Source organism: Staurois parvus, unplaced genomic scaffold (genome assembly GCF_062004578.1).
Source record: "Staurois parvus isolate SC_StPar_1 unplaced genomic scaffold, SC_StPar_1.0 ptg000657l, whole genome shotgun sequence".
NCBI lineage: Eukaryota > Metazoa > Chordata > Amphibia > Anura > Ranidae > Staurois > Staurois parvus.
The window spans coordinates 2,800,778-2,817,224 of record NW_028318453.1 but is presented as its reverse complement, the minus strand read 5'-3'; the positions used below and the strand labels follow the sequence as shown (position 1 = coordinate 2,817,224).

Below are 16,447 nucleotides of genomic sequence, written 5' to 3'. Positions count from 1 at the left end.
ATTCCAAACAGGCAAAAAGTGTATGTGCAGAGCTCCTCTAAGTGTATCTGCAGAATAGAGGAACTCTGCACATACACTTTTTGCCGGCTTGGAATTATTCTTATTTTCATCCTACTGCTTCTTCTTCTTCTTCATCCTCATCCTCATCCTCAGAAGAAGAGGATGAGGATGAGGATGAAGAAGAAGAAGAAGAAGAAGAAGAAGAAGTAGGATGAAAAGAAGAATAATTCCAAGCCGGCAAAAAGTGTATGTGCAGAGTTCCTCTATTTCTGACAGTTCTCTCACAGCTTCTTCACATTTACAGCGGTTGAAACATCTGTATCCTAAATGGAAACTAATAGATACAAATTGTATCTATTAGTTTCCATTTAGGATACAGATGTTTCAACCGCTGTACATGTGAAGAAGCTGTGAGAGAACTGTCAGAAATAGAGGAACTCTGCACATACACTTTTTGCCGGCTTGGAATTATTCTTCTTTTCATCCTACTTCTTCTTCTTCTTCTTCATCCTCATCCTCTTCTTCTGAGGATGAAGATGAAGAAGAAGAAGAAGTAGGATGAAAAGAAGAATAATTCCAAGCCGGCAAAAAGTGTATGTGCAGAGTTCCTCTATTTCTGACAGTTCTCTCACAGCTTCTTCACATGAACAGTAGTTGAAACATCTGTATCCTAAATGTAAACTAATAGATACAATGTTTCAACCGCTAAACATGTGTTCCTTCTGTCAGAGAACTGTCAGAAATAGCGGAGCTCACTGCAGGGACACTTTTGCCGGATGATCGGGAAATGTTCGATTCGCGCACCCGAAGTAGGCAAAATTTCGGTTTCGCCGCGAATCGAATATTTCCTGAAATTCGACTCGAATTCCGGTTCGCCTGGTTCGATTCGCTCATCTCTAATTATAATTACAAGTATATTTTAATTAGATGAAAATATACAGTATTTAAACCATTGAGTGTCTTGCAGCATCATACTTTCTAGCTTCCATACTGGTGTGAATATATATAGAGTTTTCCACAAGTTCATGCCCTTTGTTGTCCCCTTAGCATATCTCACGAGTGGTAAACAGCAGCCTTCTTTGAAGTTCCAATCAGGCTGTGCCCAATATACATTGGCTAGGTACAGTGTCCAATTAGTGAGCATTATATTAGCCACAGTACAGAAAGGAGGTGGGGATATAAGACCCGGTCACCCAGCTGGGGGTCTCTTTGTGTTGGGACACACAGCAAGCAGGATGACTAGACCTGAAGTTGAGAGGTAAACTAACTTCATACTTGTATTGTACATTGTATTTAAAACATGGTTTTGTGGGTAAATTGTAAATATCGTAGAAGTCAAGAGACTTAAACTGTACATTGTGTTGTAAATACTGATTAGCATGTAATTTGTATATATTATGTACCTCTATCAATAAATTTTAATTTAAATATTTATTGATTTTCCAGTTTAAATACATATTTCCATCATCTTTCAGAAATTATTTCTCTATCCCTCCCTCCTACCCCCCCTCTCCACCCCCAGCCCCCCTCCCTGCATTTTCTCCCAATCTTCTTACTAAAGCAAGTGGATTTTATCCTACCTTCCTATATTTCGTGTATAATCTGGCTTTTTCACATTTCCCCCATTTCGCATAATAAGCCTCCATCTTGTCTTCCTGAATATGATAGAGTTTTTCCATCTTTCTAATCTGCTCCACTCTTTCTATCCAATCCTCCTCTCGGCACTTCTGTTTTCCGCCAAAACTTGGGTATCAGACCCTTTTCAGTATTAAGATAGTACCATATGCCTGATTCTTTATATTTATTCACTGTTATATCTGTATTATGCAAGATACATAATTCTGGGTCTAACCCTACATCTATTTCAGTTATCATTCCTATCAGATAGATTATTGTCCTCCAAAATACTTGGATTTTTGGGCACCCCCACCATACATGGTATACCGTACCTATCTCTCCACATCCCCTCCAACACCACGGTGAATTTTCTCCACACATCTAATGTTCTACATTTGGTGTAATGTGCCATCTTATTAAACACTTATAAATTATTTCTACCTCCTTCATACTTACATTTTTGTGAGTTAATCTATATATTTTCTTCTGTTTTTCCTCATCTATCACAACTCCCATATCACTTTCCCATTTTACTATATATGTTGGTTTTGTGTTTGTGTCTAATTCAGTGAGAATTTTATAAACTTTAGCAATCCCATGTTTCCCATCACCTTGTGTCCCCAACAGCTTTTCAAACAAATTCCACTTATCTCTTGTCCTTAGGGGTTTTGAAAGATTTCCAACAAAACATCTCAATTGAAAATAACGCCATTCATCTAACTTAGTGAATATCTCTCCTTTTTTTTTTCCAAGTCCTTAAATGATCCCAATTTACCCTCCACCATAACATCCCTCAGTTGAACCTCTTCTTTTTTTAAACCATCTACCTGCTATCTCTTCTCTACCTGGGGGAAAAAAACTCTGTGTTTCTCAGTGGCATCAATATTGAGTTGAAGTCCCACTTCATACTTTTGTGCAGATTATCCCAAACCCTTAAGACATTTAAAATGTATATATTTACATTATCTTTTAAACCTCTATATTGTGTTGGCACCCACACCACTCTGCCTAGATTTGTTCCGCTGAGTTTATTTTCAATTCTCACCCAACTTTTCTTGTGGTTATATGTCCAGTCCAGTCTATAATTCTTGCCAATATTACTGCTTTATAGTATCTTCTAAAGTCTGGAATCCCCAATCCACCCTTCTCTTTATTCCTACTCAACAACTCATAGGATACTCTTGGTTTTTTATTCCTCCATATATATCTTATCATTTTCTTAATTACTTTAAAAAAGGCTTCTGGGAGTTTGATTGGGATCATTTGAAATCTATATAAGATTTTAGGTACAATTACCATTTTTACCAGATTTATTTGCCCTATCCATGTCGGGCTTCCTCCTTCTGATATTTTTAGTTCCTCTCTGATCTCATTTAGCAATGAAATATAGTTTAGTTTATATAAATGTTTATATGAAGCTGTAAGTTTTACTCCTAAGTATTTTATATCTCTATCCTTCCATATAAAGGGGAATTCCTTTTGTATCTTTTCTCTTTCAATTTTTAAAATATTTATGTTTAAAATCTCAGTTTTTGTTGGATTAATCTTTAAATTTGATAATTCCCCATATTCCCTCAATAGCTTCATTAGGTTTGGCAGTGTTATCCTGGGATTTCCTACATAGAACAGCAGGTCATCCGCAAAGGCAGCCACTTTATGTTCTATATCATCTATCTGAATTCCCTTTACATCTCTATTCTGACAGAAGATACAGCAATGGGGACAGTGGGCATCCCTGTCTCGTTCCATTTGACATCTCAATGGGTTTCGACTTCTCCCCATTCACCACAATAATTGCGGAGGGATATCTATACAACTTTCCTATCCACTCTCTCATTCTAGCCCCAATTCCCAGAGCTTCCAGGGTATCCATCATGAATCCCCGATCCACTCTATCAAATGCTTTCTCGGCATCAATCGAGAGTACCACGACCGGGTCTTTTCCCTTTCTACTTTTTTGGATAAGCATCAATGATCTTAACCCATTATCTTTGCCCTCCCCGGAACAAAACCAACCTGATCCCCATGTATCCATTCGGGCATTAACTCTTTCAATCTATTTGCTAAAACCTTTGCATATAACTTAGTATCAGTATTCAATAATGAGATAGGTCTATATCTCGAACATTGAGAGGCGTATTTTCCTTCCTTATGAATAAGTACCACATGAGCCTGTAACAATTCTCTTCTTACTTCCATCCCTCCTCCCAGAGCATTCATATATCGTCTGAGCTTTGGTATTAATATTTCGCTATATTTTTTATAGTATCTCACCGTGTAGCCATCTGGTCCTGGGCTTTTCCCTGACGCTGTATTTTTTAATGCTGTTTTTATTTCTTCCTGTGAAATTTCTGCATCTAGGGAATTCAGTTGTTCCTCACTTAATTTTGGTAACCCAGCCTTCTCCAGATATATCTTTCTTTTTTGGAAATAAATGTATATTGCAGAGGGAACTACCTCTTTTGTGTAGGAACTCTCAGATCTAGCTGGATATATGTAAATACTCCTACAAGGATTGGGGTGCATTCACAAATACACGTAACCTAGTCAACAATACTTATCCATCACACCATACCATAAGGGATTATTGTGATTGACCCCAAATGTATTCTGCAGCAGGAAAATAACCCCAAATGTACAGCCAATTTCATGAAGAACTATCTTCAGCGTAAAGGAGAACAAGGAGTCCTGGAAGTGATAGATTGGCTTTCACAGAGCCCTGATCTCAACATCATGGAGTATGTCAGAGATGAGAGACAGAAGGATTTGAGGAAGCCTACATCCACCAAAGATCTTTTATTAGTTCTCCACAATGTTTGGAACAACCTACCTGCCAAGTTCCTTCAAAAACTGTGTGTAAGTGTAACTAGAAGAACTGAAGAATTGATGCTGTTTTGAAGCATTTTTTATTTGGATTTCTCTTCTGTTCATTTACTTTTTTTTTTTACAAATTTTTTGTTAATTGATAAAAATAAACTATTAACACTTCTATTTCTGAAAGCTTTCTTAGTTTACAGCATTTTTTCACACCTGCTTAAAACTTTTCCATAGTACTGTATTTATAAATAAAATTATGATATAAGTAGTGTATCTTTATTTGGGCTGTTTCTGTTTGATGTGCAGGACAGGAAAATGGATATGAAATGTTCACAAGAAGGATACAAATGGCAGTAAAAACTTGACTGGGTTACAACCTTTTCTCGCTCTAGCCAGAACTAAAACAACATATGTTTTGACTGGAGACTTCAAGTACTCTCAAAATCTAAATAAAATACATAGTGAAAGGGTTAATCTTACATAACCATTTCATGCTTTCAAGTGCACCTGTGCCTTATTCCATTATCAAACAGTAACTTGATCTTGTTTTTGACATCTCTAATTATCAAGATTATCTTCTTACACTGAACTGTTCCCAGGCATATCACCTTTTCCATCCTCTTCAAAATTCTTTAGCATGTTATGCATCAATGTACTAATACCAAAATGTGCTTTCAGTTGTGTTTCCTCGGTTGAAAGTTCAGACTCATGCTGACCACACAAGGAAAAATTCATATGACTAATGTGGCCATTTCTGGTAACAGTTAATATGTCAACTGTGTATTTCAAAAAGAAAGTCCTGTTTCTTGAAGTAATAAAGCTTAAAAATTTAGAATGGTTTGAATAAATGTAGAGGATTATGGTGGGGTTTGGCAAGTATATGTGGGTGAATGTCTTAAAGGTATCTTACTTAAATGTGCATAGACCACAAAGGATGTTTGACAAAGTTCCATATCATTTGGGAAAAGGTAGTGATGAATCACTTCACAGCCCTTTAGATAAAATATTTTCTCTTACCCATCGGTTTAACTGTTTCCCAAAACAGAGCATGCCCAGAATGAAGACTGTCATATTTGCTTTTGCCCTCAACCTGTCAAGCCATCAAATGGCTGATTTCATAACTGATCACATGTGCAGCACCATTGCAACTGCAGATCAAACAAAGGCAAATGTGGCTGCCTCCTTCGCTGAAAAGTATTGGAGAGTTTAGTTCAGCTTTAAAATGGAACTTTAAGCAACAAATAAAATGGGTAGACAGGCAGGATTTTTAATGCAGAAGAGACATGCATTGTCTCTTCTGCATTAAAGCTCCTTACCTGCCTGTCCGTCCCTGTAGATCATTGCACAAATTCGGCAATGCTGTACATGACGGAACTCCCATGCATGTGCAGAAGTGATGTCATCTCTGCTCATTCAATGACAGTAGCTGGCAATTGAGACCCAAAAGCCGGCCGCCCAAAGAAGGCAGCAGCCGGCGGGGAGTTCCGCTTTAAAGTCCAAATGATCTCAAACCAAAAATTGGCAAAAGTGGTTGGTTTTAAAGTACATTGGAAAGGGGTATGCCTATTTCAGAAGTCCATCTAGTTCAACCAATAGAAAACCTCCATATACACATTTCTATAACCACAGTTGATCCAGAGGAAAGCAAAAAAAAACCAATAACACATTATCTAATTTACTGCATGGGGGAAAAAAATCTTCTTGATCCCCCAAGAGGCAATTTTATATTTCCTGAATTTGTAAATGCTAGTATCATGGTCTATTTTGTGCATTTAAGAATGCATCCAGCTCTTTTCTTTTTAAACGATCTACTGAGCGGCCCAGAACTAGTTCTTGAGAGAGTCTAATCAACATTTTCACAGCTCTTACTGTAAAGAAGCTTTTCAGTATATGGAGGTTAAATCTCTTTTCTTCCAAATATAAAGAGTACCTTCTTTTCCTTTGTAATGACCTGAAAGGAAATAATGCAACACCAAGTTCACTATGTGGACCATTTACCGTATTTTTCGCTCCATAAGACGCACTTTTTTCCCCCAAAAAAGGGGGGAAAATGTCAGTGCGTTTTATGGAGCGAATATGGAGCGGCCGGTCCGGTATTTCCACTGCCGCCGTGTCAGAATACCGGGCCGGCCGCTCAGCTCTACAGCGGGACCTTATAGAGATGACTGCTGACCTTTGGGGAGGGAGGGGGAGCGGGTACCTGAATTTGACAGATACCCGCTCCCACTTCCGTGGAGTTGTTCTTTCATCTTACCCGTTCCTCTATCCAGCGGCGCGGTCTTCCCGGCTTCTGTAGTGTGGGCATGACAGCCGGGTGCCAAGTGCGCATGCGCAAGAAGCGGTGCTTTTTGTGAATGGTAAGGCGGCACCTGGGACACATGACAGATCCCAGAAGCCGCCGGACCAATCACAAAGCGCAAGTGCTTCTCTCTCATGCGCACTGGGCACCCGGCTGTCATGCCGAGCGCCATTACAGAAGCCGGGAAGACAGCGCGCGGCTGGATAGAGGAACAGGTAAGATGAAAGAACAACTCCGCGGAAGTGGGAGCGGGTATCTGTCAAATTCAGGTACCCGCTCCCCCCCTCCCCAAAGGTCAGCAGTCATCCCCTGTACTATCCACAGTCTCTGGTCATCCCTGTGCTGTCCGCATTTCTCTGGTCATCCCTGTGCTGTCCGCAGTCTCTGGTCATCCCTGTGCTGTCCGCAGTCTCTGGTCATCCCTGTGCTGTCCGCAGTCTCTGGTCATCCCTGTGCTGTCCGCATTTCTCTGGTCATCCCTGTGCTGTCCGCAGTCTCTGGTCATCCCTGTGCTGTCCGCAGTCTCTGGTCATCCCTGTGCTGTCCGCAGTCTCTGGTCATCCCTGTACTGTGTCCGCAGTCTCTGGTCATCCCCTGTACTGTGTCCGCAGTCTCTGGTCGTCCCCTGTACTGTGTCCGCAGTCTCTGGTCGTCTCCTGTACTGTGTCCGCAGTCTCTGGTCGTCTCCTGTACTGTGTCCGCAGTCTCTGGTCGTCTCCTGTACTGTGTCCGCAGTCTCTGGTCGTCTCCTGTACTGTGTCCGCAGTCTCTGGTCGTCTCCTGTACTGTGTTCGCAGTCTCTGGTCGTCTCCTGTACTGTGTCCGCAGTCTCTGGTCGTCTCCTGTACTGTGTCCGCAGTCTCTGGTCGTCTCCTGTACTGTGTCCGCAGTCTCTGGTCGTCTCCTGTACTGTGTCCGCAGTCTCTGGTCGTCTCCTGTACTGTGTCCGCAGTCTCTGGTCATCTCCTGTACTGTGTCCGCAGTCTCTGGTCATCTCCTGTACTGTGTCCGCAGTCTCTGGTCATCTCCTGTACTGTGTCCGCAGTCTCTGGTCATCTCCTGTACTATGTCCGCAGTCTCTGGTCATCTCCTGTACTATGTCTGCAGTCCATTAGTTCAGAATTTTTTTTTCCTGTTTTCTGCCTCTAAATCCTAGGTGCGTCTTATGGTCAGGTGCGTCTTATGGAGCGAAAAATATGGTATATATTTGTACATGGTGATCATATCCCCCTTAATCTCCTCTTCTCAAGAAAGAATAAATTCAGTTTTTCTAATCATTCCTCATAGCTGAGGTCCTCCATGCCTGTTATTAGTTTGGTTGCCCTTGACATATAAAAAAATCAGCGAGCGCCTAAATATGAAAGCAGCTATGCACTAAAAGGAAACCTCAAAACCTTCAGAAATATAATATATATATAAATATAATCCTGATAAGTGTGAATTAAATATCATAAAAATATATCTATTTCCAGTTCGTAATAAATGTGAATAGAATAAAATCCTGATGTATATAGCTCATATGTCACATAAATAAATTTAAAGTCCGTAATCAAAATATGGATGAATAAAATCAAGATTAAGGCCCAAGGTGACACAATAATTCCCGGTAGTATATCAATCAGCAAGATTTGGTGGGTGGCGATAAATAGATAAAATGCGCACTCACTAGATGCGCAAAGGTATTACACAATATATTAATCAATGGAGGTCTGCCAGGAATCTCTCTTTAAGGTGGTACAGGAATCAGCCGAGGAAAGGTGAATATCATCAGTGTTGTAAGGTGGCGTTAAAACCGGAGGTACCCTTTAACCTCCCTGGCGGTATTCCCGAGTGTAGCTCGGGGTAAAGTTTCAGTACCACAAGCGGTAACCCCGAGCTACACTCGGGCTTACCATGCGGCGCTGCTCCGCAATCCCTCAATCACTTACCTTGTCCTGCGCTCCCGCGATGTCCCTCCTGCAGTGTCCCCGGCAATGTAATCTGGCGGATGCTGGCATCTCTCATCTGGGTTCCGTCCCCTGCGAGCGTCAGGTTGTACAGGAATGGAACGGCGGGAAATTTGAAAATGACAAAAAGTGACATTCACTAAAATCACTAAAATCACGTAGTATAACATTACTGTACCAAACCATTTCACATACATTTTGTCCCGAGTGCTTTGTCCTGTGCCCTGCCAGCATTTTTACTGTTCTTTCTGCCTGGAAACTGAGAAACGTCCATGGCGTCCAAAAAGCGTCCCTTTAGGTCAAAAGTGGTTTTAGACCAGCTAGAGAACAGCGATAGTAAATCAGAACCACTTGCAGAATTGAGTGATAATGATTCGCGGGGAAATTCGTCATCAGACACTGAAAACGATTTTGCGACTTTGCTCAGTGATGTGCAAACTTGGCACTATATTTCAAATTTCAGTGTTTTTGGTTTGATTATATTATTGAATTAAATTTATTATTATTATATTATTATTTTTTATGATTATTTATTAAATTATAATTTATGATTTTGTGTTTCAAGTTTTATCCTACCCGGGATGTTTAATAGACTCTTGTTCGAACAGATTTCAGTGAGTTATTCCTAAAAATTACAGGCCTACAATAAAAAAAACATATTTCCATGCAAAAAAATGTACCGCTTTGAGCACAGAAATATGGACATAATCAGACCGATAGGGAGGTTAAGGACGTCTGTGCAGCCTCTTCCAAACACAGGGATGGTAACCAAGGGGAGCTCTTTCTGGGTAGTTCTCTGTCCTCCACATTTTCTCTAAATAAGCTTTTTTTCTCTGAGCTCTTAATTCTTGACTTGTTCTTCTTTGTTGACATATTTACTCCTTACCGACTCACGTTTTGTAGAATTAAGACATATTGTTTCTGTGGTTGGGCATGGTTCTTAATCTCCACACTTTGAATTCTGTGGAGCCCGCTAGTTCCCTCGGACTCATCCATTTTCTGCATTTTCTTCAGTTCACAAATACAGTGGCATCACTAGGGCCGGTGTCACCTGGTGTGGTAAAACATGGTGCCACCCCCCCCCCCCCCAAACTGGCCCCTGTAAATGATGCAGTCTGTGCCAGCGCGCCCATCTGTGCACTGTCATGGATAGGGGTGACACCATCATGGTTAGATATCACTTTCTACTTGATGGTGTCACCCAGGGCTGCCATTAGAAGTCACAGGGCCCCATACAGCCTTCCTGACAGCCCCCTTCCTATAATTTAAAAAAACAAATTTTCTACTTTAAAAACGTATTTTTAATGGGGAACCAGGTGTGGACAGCACAGGGAGGGGGGATCAGTGCACCGGAAAGGATGGACAATTACAGAGCGTATGCCCTGTGTCTCTGTCTCTCCCTCCCGCAGTTGAAAGCTGAGGTCCTATTAATGATTTTTAGGTGGGGCAAAATTATCTCTGTCTCTGTAGTCTTTACCTTTTTTAACACAAGAACAAATTTTGCTCGCTTTAAAACTCCAGCTTGGCATTGCATGCTATTAGAGGTTTATGATCTACCAGAACTCCCAGATCCTGCTCCAACATTGACTTCCCCAGCTGTTCTCCCCCTAGAATTCATGATGCATGCATGTTTTTGGTTCCTATGTGCATAAATTTACATTTATCAACATTAAAACTCATGTGCCACATAGTTGCCCAATTAAATGGTTCATTGAAGTCGGCTTGTAAGTTGGACATATACTGTAAGGATTGTTTTCTACTACATAACTTGTTGTCATTTACAAACACTGAAATGGCACTTTTATTTCCAAACTCTATATTTTTTATAAATAGGTTAAAAAGTAAGGGTCCCAACACTGAACCTTGGGGTACACCAATAATAACCCACAATAACCCACAACAGTGATCAAACTGCAACCCAAAACCCACATATTTATCGCAAAGTGCCAACACTGCAATTAAACCTGAATACTGAGGTTTTAGTTTAGAAAAAACAACCCATACATTAACATCTTAAAACAAAAACATAATAACAGAGCTTCCAGTGACCACCAGCACAAGGCGGCAAAATTCCACTGACCAAAAGCACAAGGAGGCAAAGTTCCACTGCCCACCAGCTCAAGGGGGCAAAGTTCATTGACCACCAGCACAAGCTAAAATCTTGTGTCAATAAAAACGAATGTATTAAAACTCACAGCCAGTCCAATATATATATATCCTTGGCAGCGCGCTGACCGGCCATGCGAAAGTTTAGATGAGTAGCGGAATGAGTCGTGTCTCGTGATGTCATCGCCTGGTACTGCAACTCTTTTCTGGTCATGCGCGTGGCCCCTATGTGTGCTGTTATCCGATTCTTGGCTGCTGGGGCGATGCTGGGCCAACTTTGCTCGCATGCAGACAGAAAAGGCTTTGCGTGCGCCACCACTGCCCTAGACTATTCGGAGTATGAATCATTAATCTAACACATATCTAAGTGGATCCAGAATAATGTACACATTCAGGTCAAATGATATAAACACTTAATAAAACCTTCTCATTCATTCAATTTATATATTTGTTAAGACTCCTTACAAGAACAGAACAATGGACTTATACAGCGTTGGACTTTTATATTTCACACCCAAGTCAACAGTAGAGCATCGTTTCTCATTTTCAGTTACGAACATAGTTTTTAGCTTTTCAACAAACATGTTTATATAAAGAATGGTTGTTTAGTGGAATAAATATTTCCAGCACTGCTTCAACCAACCCTCAAACCTAACATTAGAGTCGCCATATATTTGACATTTAAAACATTGTGGCACTCTGCTGGATGTTTATATAGACTTCAGTGGTAGGGTAAAAGATCTTAGTGTTGTCAGATTTAAGGTACTATAGTGGCTCTAATGTTAGGTTCCATATTTTTCGCTCCATAAGACGCACTTTTTCCCCAAAAAATGGGGGGAAATTTCTGTTCGTCTTGTGGAGTGGCCGGCCCGGTATTCCCACTGCCGCCATGTTAGAATACCGGGCCGGCCACTCGGCTCTACTGTGCAGAAGAACCCGCTCCTCGGTCCTACCTGTTCCTTGGTCCAGTGGTGTCCTGCTCTCACTGTCCGTCTTCTCTCCTTCGCACCGGCTTCTTCAGTGTGGGCACCCGGCTGTGACAACTTGCGGCTTCACAGCCTGGTGCCCACTGCACATGCGCGAGAAGCACTATGCTTTGTGAATGGCCCTGCAGTCTTCTGGGACCTGTCACGTGTCCCAGAAGACAACGGGGAGGGAGAGGGGGAAAACAACTCCGTGGAAATGGGAGCAAGTACCTGTCAGATCCATGTAATCGCCCCCCCAAAGGTCTGCAGTTTCTGGTCATCTCCTGTACTATGTCCGCAGTCTCTGGTTATCTCCTGTAGTATGACGGCAGTCTCTGGTCATCCCCTGTACTGTGTCCGCAGTCTCTGGTTATCTTCTGTATTATGTCCGCAGTCTCTGGTCATCTCCTGTACTGTGTCCGCAGTCTCTTGTCATCTCCTGTAGTGTGTCCACAGTCTCTGGTCATCTCCTGTACTATGTCCGCAGTCTCTGGTCATCTCCTGTAGTATGTCTGCAGTCTCTGGTCATCTCCTGTACTATGTCCTCAGGCTTTGGTTATCTCCTGTAGTATGTCCGAAGTCTCTGATCATCTTCTGTAGTATGTCCGCAGTCTCTGGTCATCTCCTGTACTGTGTCCGCAGTCTCTGGTCATCTCCTGTACTGTGTCCGCAGTCTCTGGTCATCTCCTGTAGTATGTCCGCAGTCTCTGGTCATCTCCTGTACTGTGGTCGCAGTCTCTGGTCATCTCCTGTAGTATGTCCACAGTCTCTGGCCATCTCCTGTAGTATGTCCGCAGTTTCTGGTCATCTGCTGTAGTACTTCTGCAGTCTCTGGTCATCACCTGTAGTATGTCCGCAGTCTCTGGTCATCTCCTGTAGTACGTCTGCAGTCACTGTACATCTCCTGTAGTATGTCCACAGTCTTTAGTCATTTGTAGTATGTCCACAGTCTCTGGTCATCTCCTGTACTATGTCTGCAGTCTCTGGTCATCTCCTGTAGTAAGTCTGCAGTCTCTGGTCATCCTCTGTACTTTTAAAAAAAAGCGCTCACTTATCTTTTTACTTTATTTCCTGTACTATGTCCGCAGTCTCTGGTCATCTCCTGTACTGTGTCAGCAGTCTCTGGTCATCTCCTGTACTATGTCTGCAGTCTCTGGTCATCTCCTGTACTATGTCTGCAGTCTCTGGTCATCTCCTGTACCAGGTCTGCAATCCATTGATTCAGAATATTTTTTTCTTGTTTTTCTCCTCTAAAATCTAGGTGCATCTTATGGTCAGGTGAGTCTTATGGAGTGAAAAATACGGTATTCTAAACATCCTAGTGAGCACACCATGCCACCAGCGAACTATATTTCCAAAGAAAGCAAAAAGAAGCCAGCAATGTATCAACGTTTATCTAATGGAATAAGCAACATTTAGCAATAAAAAGGCAGTTATTGTGTACAACACACTTCAGGGGAAAAGTTGCTATATAAGTATGACACATTGCTGTAGAAAGGTGATAATATACAGCAGCACCCTGTCAGTAAGTGTATAGCAATATAGCAACACTAGATTGGTGTGTTAAAGTTAGCTTGTTTTGACATCTATATTGCTATACAATAACCTCCTAGGGAATGGGGGTCTCCAAACTCTAAACAAAGGGCCAGCTTAGTGTGGTTCAGTCTTTAGGGGGGGGCAAACTGTGCCCAGTGGGGGAAATCAATTTTACATATTTGGTAGTAGTTGGAGGAATAGTGCCCCATTGTTGATGTCAGTGGGAGAAATATTGCCACATCGTTGGTGTCAATGGGAGGAATTGTGCCAGATTGTTGATGTCAGTGGAAGGAATTATGTTCCATTGCTGGTGTCAATGGGAGGAACAGTGCCCTATTGTTGGTGTCAGTGGCAGGAATAATGCCTCAAGGGACAGATAAAGGCAAGCAAAGGGCCACATCCGGCCCCCGGTCTGCAGTTTGGAGACCACTGACCTAGGGTATATCTTTCAATTACTGTTTTTTTCCCATACATGCTTCTCTACACTATTTGCTGAGGGTTTATTTGTTGCTAGACACAATTCCTCTTTTTTGAAAAGTTCACTGATGTTATGGGATGAACACAAGCATTATTGAAATACCTCACAATAAAGCTGCTGCATCACTCCACATCTAACATTTAAAACATTGTGGCCCGTTTTTGGATATGTGTATATATCTCAATGGTGGGGGCAGAGATCCCATTGCTGAGTTAAATTTTTTTTACTAACAAAGTTTCAGCACTAAGAAGAATGTAAGCAAATGAATGTTAGAGCATATCTTTATTTTACTATTTCAATGTTCTGTGAGCAGGGAGTTTTATGAGCAGACTGAGGAGGGATGTAATGTCACCTGAGAATGTCAGGTGGCCAGAGACAGATGTGTTGCATTAATTACTAGCCGTATTCACTTTTAGGCTACGTTTTGATGTGCATTCCTCAAGATAGTGAGGTATTTTTGACTGGATATGGTGATATATGGGGCTTGTCCATTAGAGGATGACATTAAGGCCCGTGGATGAGTGTATTCTAATTACATATCTGTAGCAAGACAGATTATACTATCAAATTAGTTTTGTCCATGGGGTAACTTTTTCTCCTTAATAGAGATTATATATTCCATCTGATAGGTTTATGATCAAACTAATGTTTTTTTATGCAGCAACTTCATCTAGATTGGTATGTATTTGATCTGGTCTGGTGTTTTGGATGTAAGGTAAATAATTGTAATGGTATCCAGTCATATTGTTGTGCACAGTACATTCCACTCCAATAGGCACTAATTGCAGCTTAGCATACATTTTATATATATCTGAATAAAGGTTATAATTTAGATTCATCAATTGGCCAGATGGTGTTTAGGGACACACACCCTCGTCCGGTGTAGATTTGTTATTTGCCAAAGATGATGAAAACTGAAACTAACTTTCTAACTGAAAGCCTGTACAAAGGTATGGGCAGAAAGCTGGAGGGAGTGTATAGGAAACTGATATTGCACCTGAAATCCACTGATGGTGAGTGCAACACTTTGCGGGCTCCTATGTAAAAAATAAATAAACCTTTATTTTACCCGCAAAAATATGTTAATTTATTACATTTTACTAAAAGATGAACTTAGCCTTTAAAATGTAAAATTGTATTGTTTTATTCAGTAAGACTACTCACCACATTTGGGGTAGGTGATAATCAATAAGTCATCATCTCTGGCTTCAAATGTTTCCAATGCCTCAAACAACTCCTTACTGCAGATGGTGCTAGGGTACAGAACACCTTTATAATTAAACAGTAAATCCTCAGTTGATGTTTTGCTGATTTCCTGCAGTGTGTCCAGTAACATTTCCCGATCTGTTGTCTGCTTAGAGTGAGCCATGTTTCCCTATTGTGAATAATGCCTGGAATAGTCAGTAATTGTAGAGCTCCCTTTTTATACAGGCAAAGGGTGTGTTTGTACAATGTGGACAAAGATATTTACGGTCAGGTGCCAAAACTGCTCTCTCTTTTTGCCAAGGTAAAAAATATCCTATTAAGAAATGTTATCCATCATAAATTATTATGCATTACAACATCTTTTTGTAATCAAGTATTTTTTTGTTTGAACAGTTCAATTTACATAGTTTTTATTAACCATAGAGTTTACATTAAAAAGGAGAGATTCTTTAGGATCACTTTAAAATAAGAATAGAAAAAAGGGAAGGGGAGTATTAAATAGATCAAGCTCTACATCCAATGCTTCTGGTTACCTTAATATAAGAGCGAATACACAAAATACCAGTAAAGACTTAAGACTGTCAGTCCTCTTGTGTATAAAAACTGGGGTCAATATGTTATTACAGATAGTGGGCTCCATTCACAAAGTGGTATTTTTCTCTTTAAAATTTGCAGTAAAATACCTCATAGCATTTTTCAAAATTTTTTTTGGCATTCACAAACAAACACTACAAAAATAGGGCATGCAGTAGTTCATCGAAATATGTGATATTTATATCGTGAAATCATGCGGTATTTTATCTTATGCGATATGCAATGGGATGGAAACAGTGGACAAGAATTAGAAACCTTATCGGTGTTTATTGCTAAGAAATAGCTAAAATGGTTTAAATCATAGAAATATGCCAGCTCACTAAGTCAGTGCAATCCCTGCAGTGCACTATATGTATTAATAAAAAGGAAAAAAGGTGACTAGAATACTAGTCAAAGGGAAAGTGCTTTCACAGAACACCCATGGTGTATCAAAAACAACTGATTTAAATTAGGTAAATATATATATATATATATATATATATATATATATATATATATATTTCTAAGTGTCAAATGAATAAACATAGATTAAAAAATCACACACATATATAAACACCCTTCTTCTACAACGTTGTCTTTTTTATTGGTGGAAGAAGGGTAATTATAGAAATGTGTGTGATTTTTTTAATACTATTTTCTTTCAATATCTGACATTTAGAAAGATATTTTGTATTTACTTAATGTATATCTAAAAAACTGTTGTTTTGGATAGAGTGAAGAGGTATTAGAACACCTATTAGATTTTTATATTGCTGTCCCTTCCCCCCGTTAGGGAGATTCACCCTCTCTATTCATCCTGTTTACCATTATCATTAAAAGTGAAATGAAAAGAAAATCTAAAATTTGGGGTTCTCCCCATAAAAGTAATAGAGGGGACATCTTC

The 16,447-nt window shown here is 40.4% G+C and overlaps 1 protein-coding gene across 1 annotated transcript in view; it reads right to left on the bottom strand.

Moving 5' to 3' along the window:
• The window catches only part of LOC149448776 (sulfotransferase 6B1-like), a 36,986-nt gene extending 21,845 nt beyond the window's left edge, over positions 1–15,141 (bottom strand). The window contains exon 1 of the mRNA XM_089694265.1: positions 14,929–15,141. Coding sequence (XP_089550391.1) covers positions 14,929–15,133 — 205 coding nt within the window. The 5' untranslated portion in view covers positions 15,134–15,141. The remainder of the gene's footprint in view (positions 1–14,928) is intronic.
• Between the last annotated feature and the right edge of the window lie 1,306 nt (positions 15,142–16,447).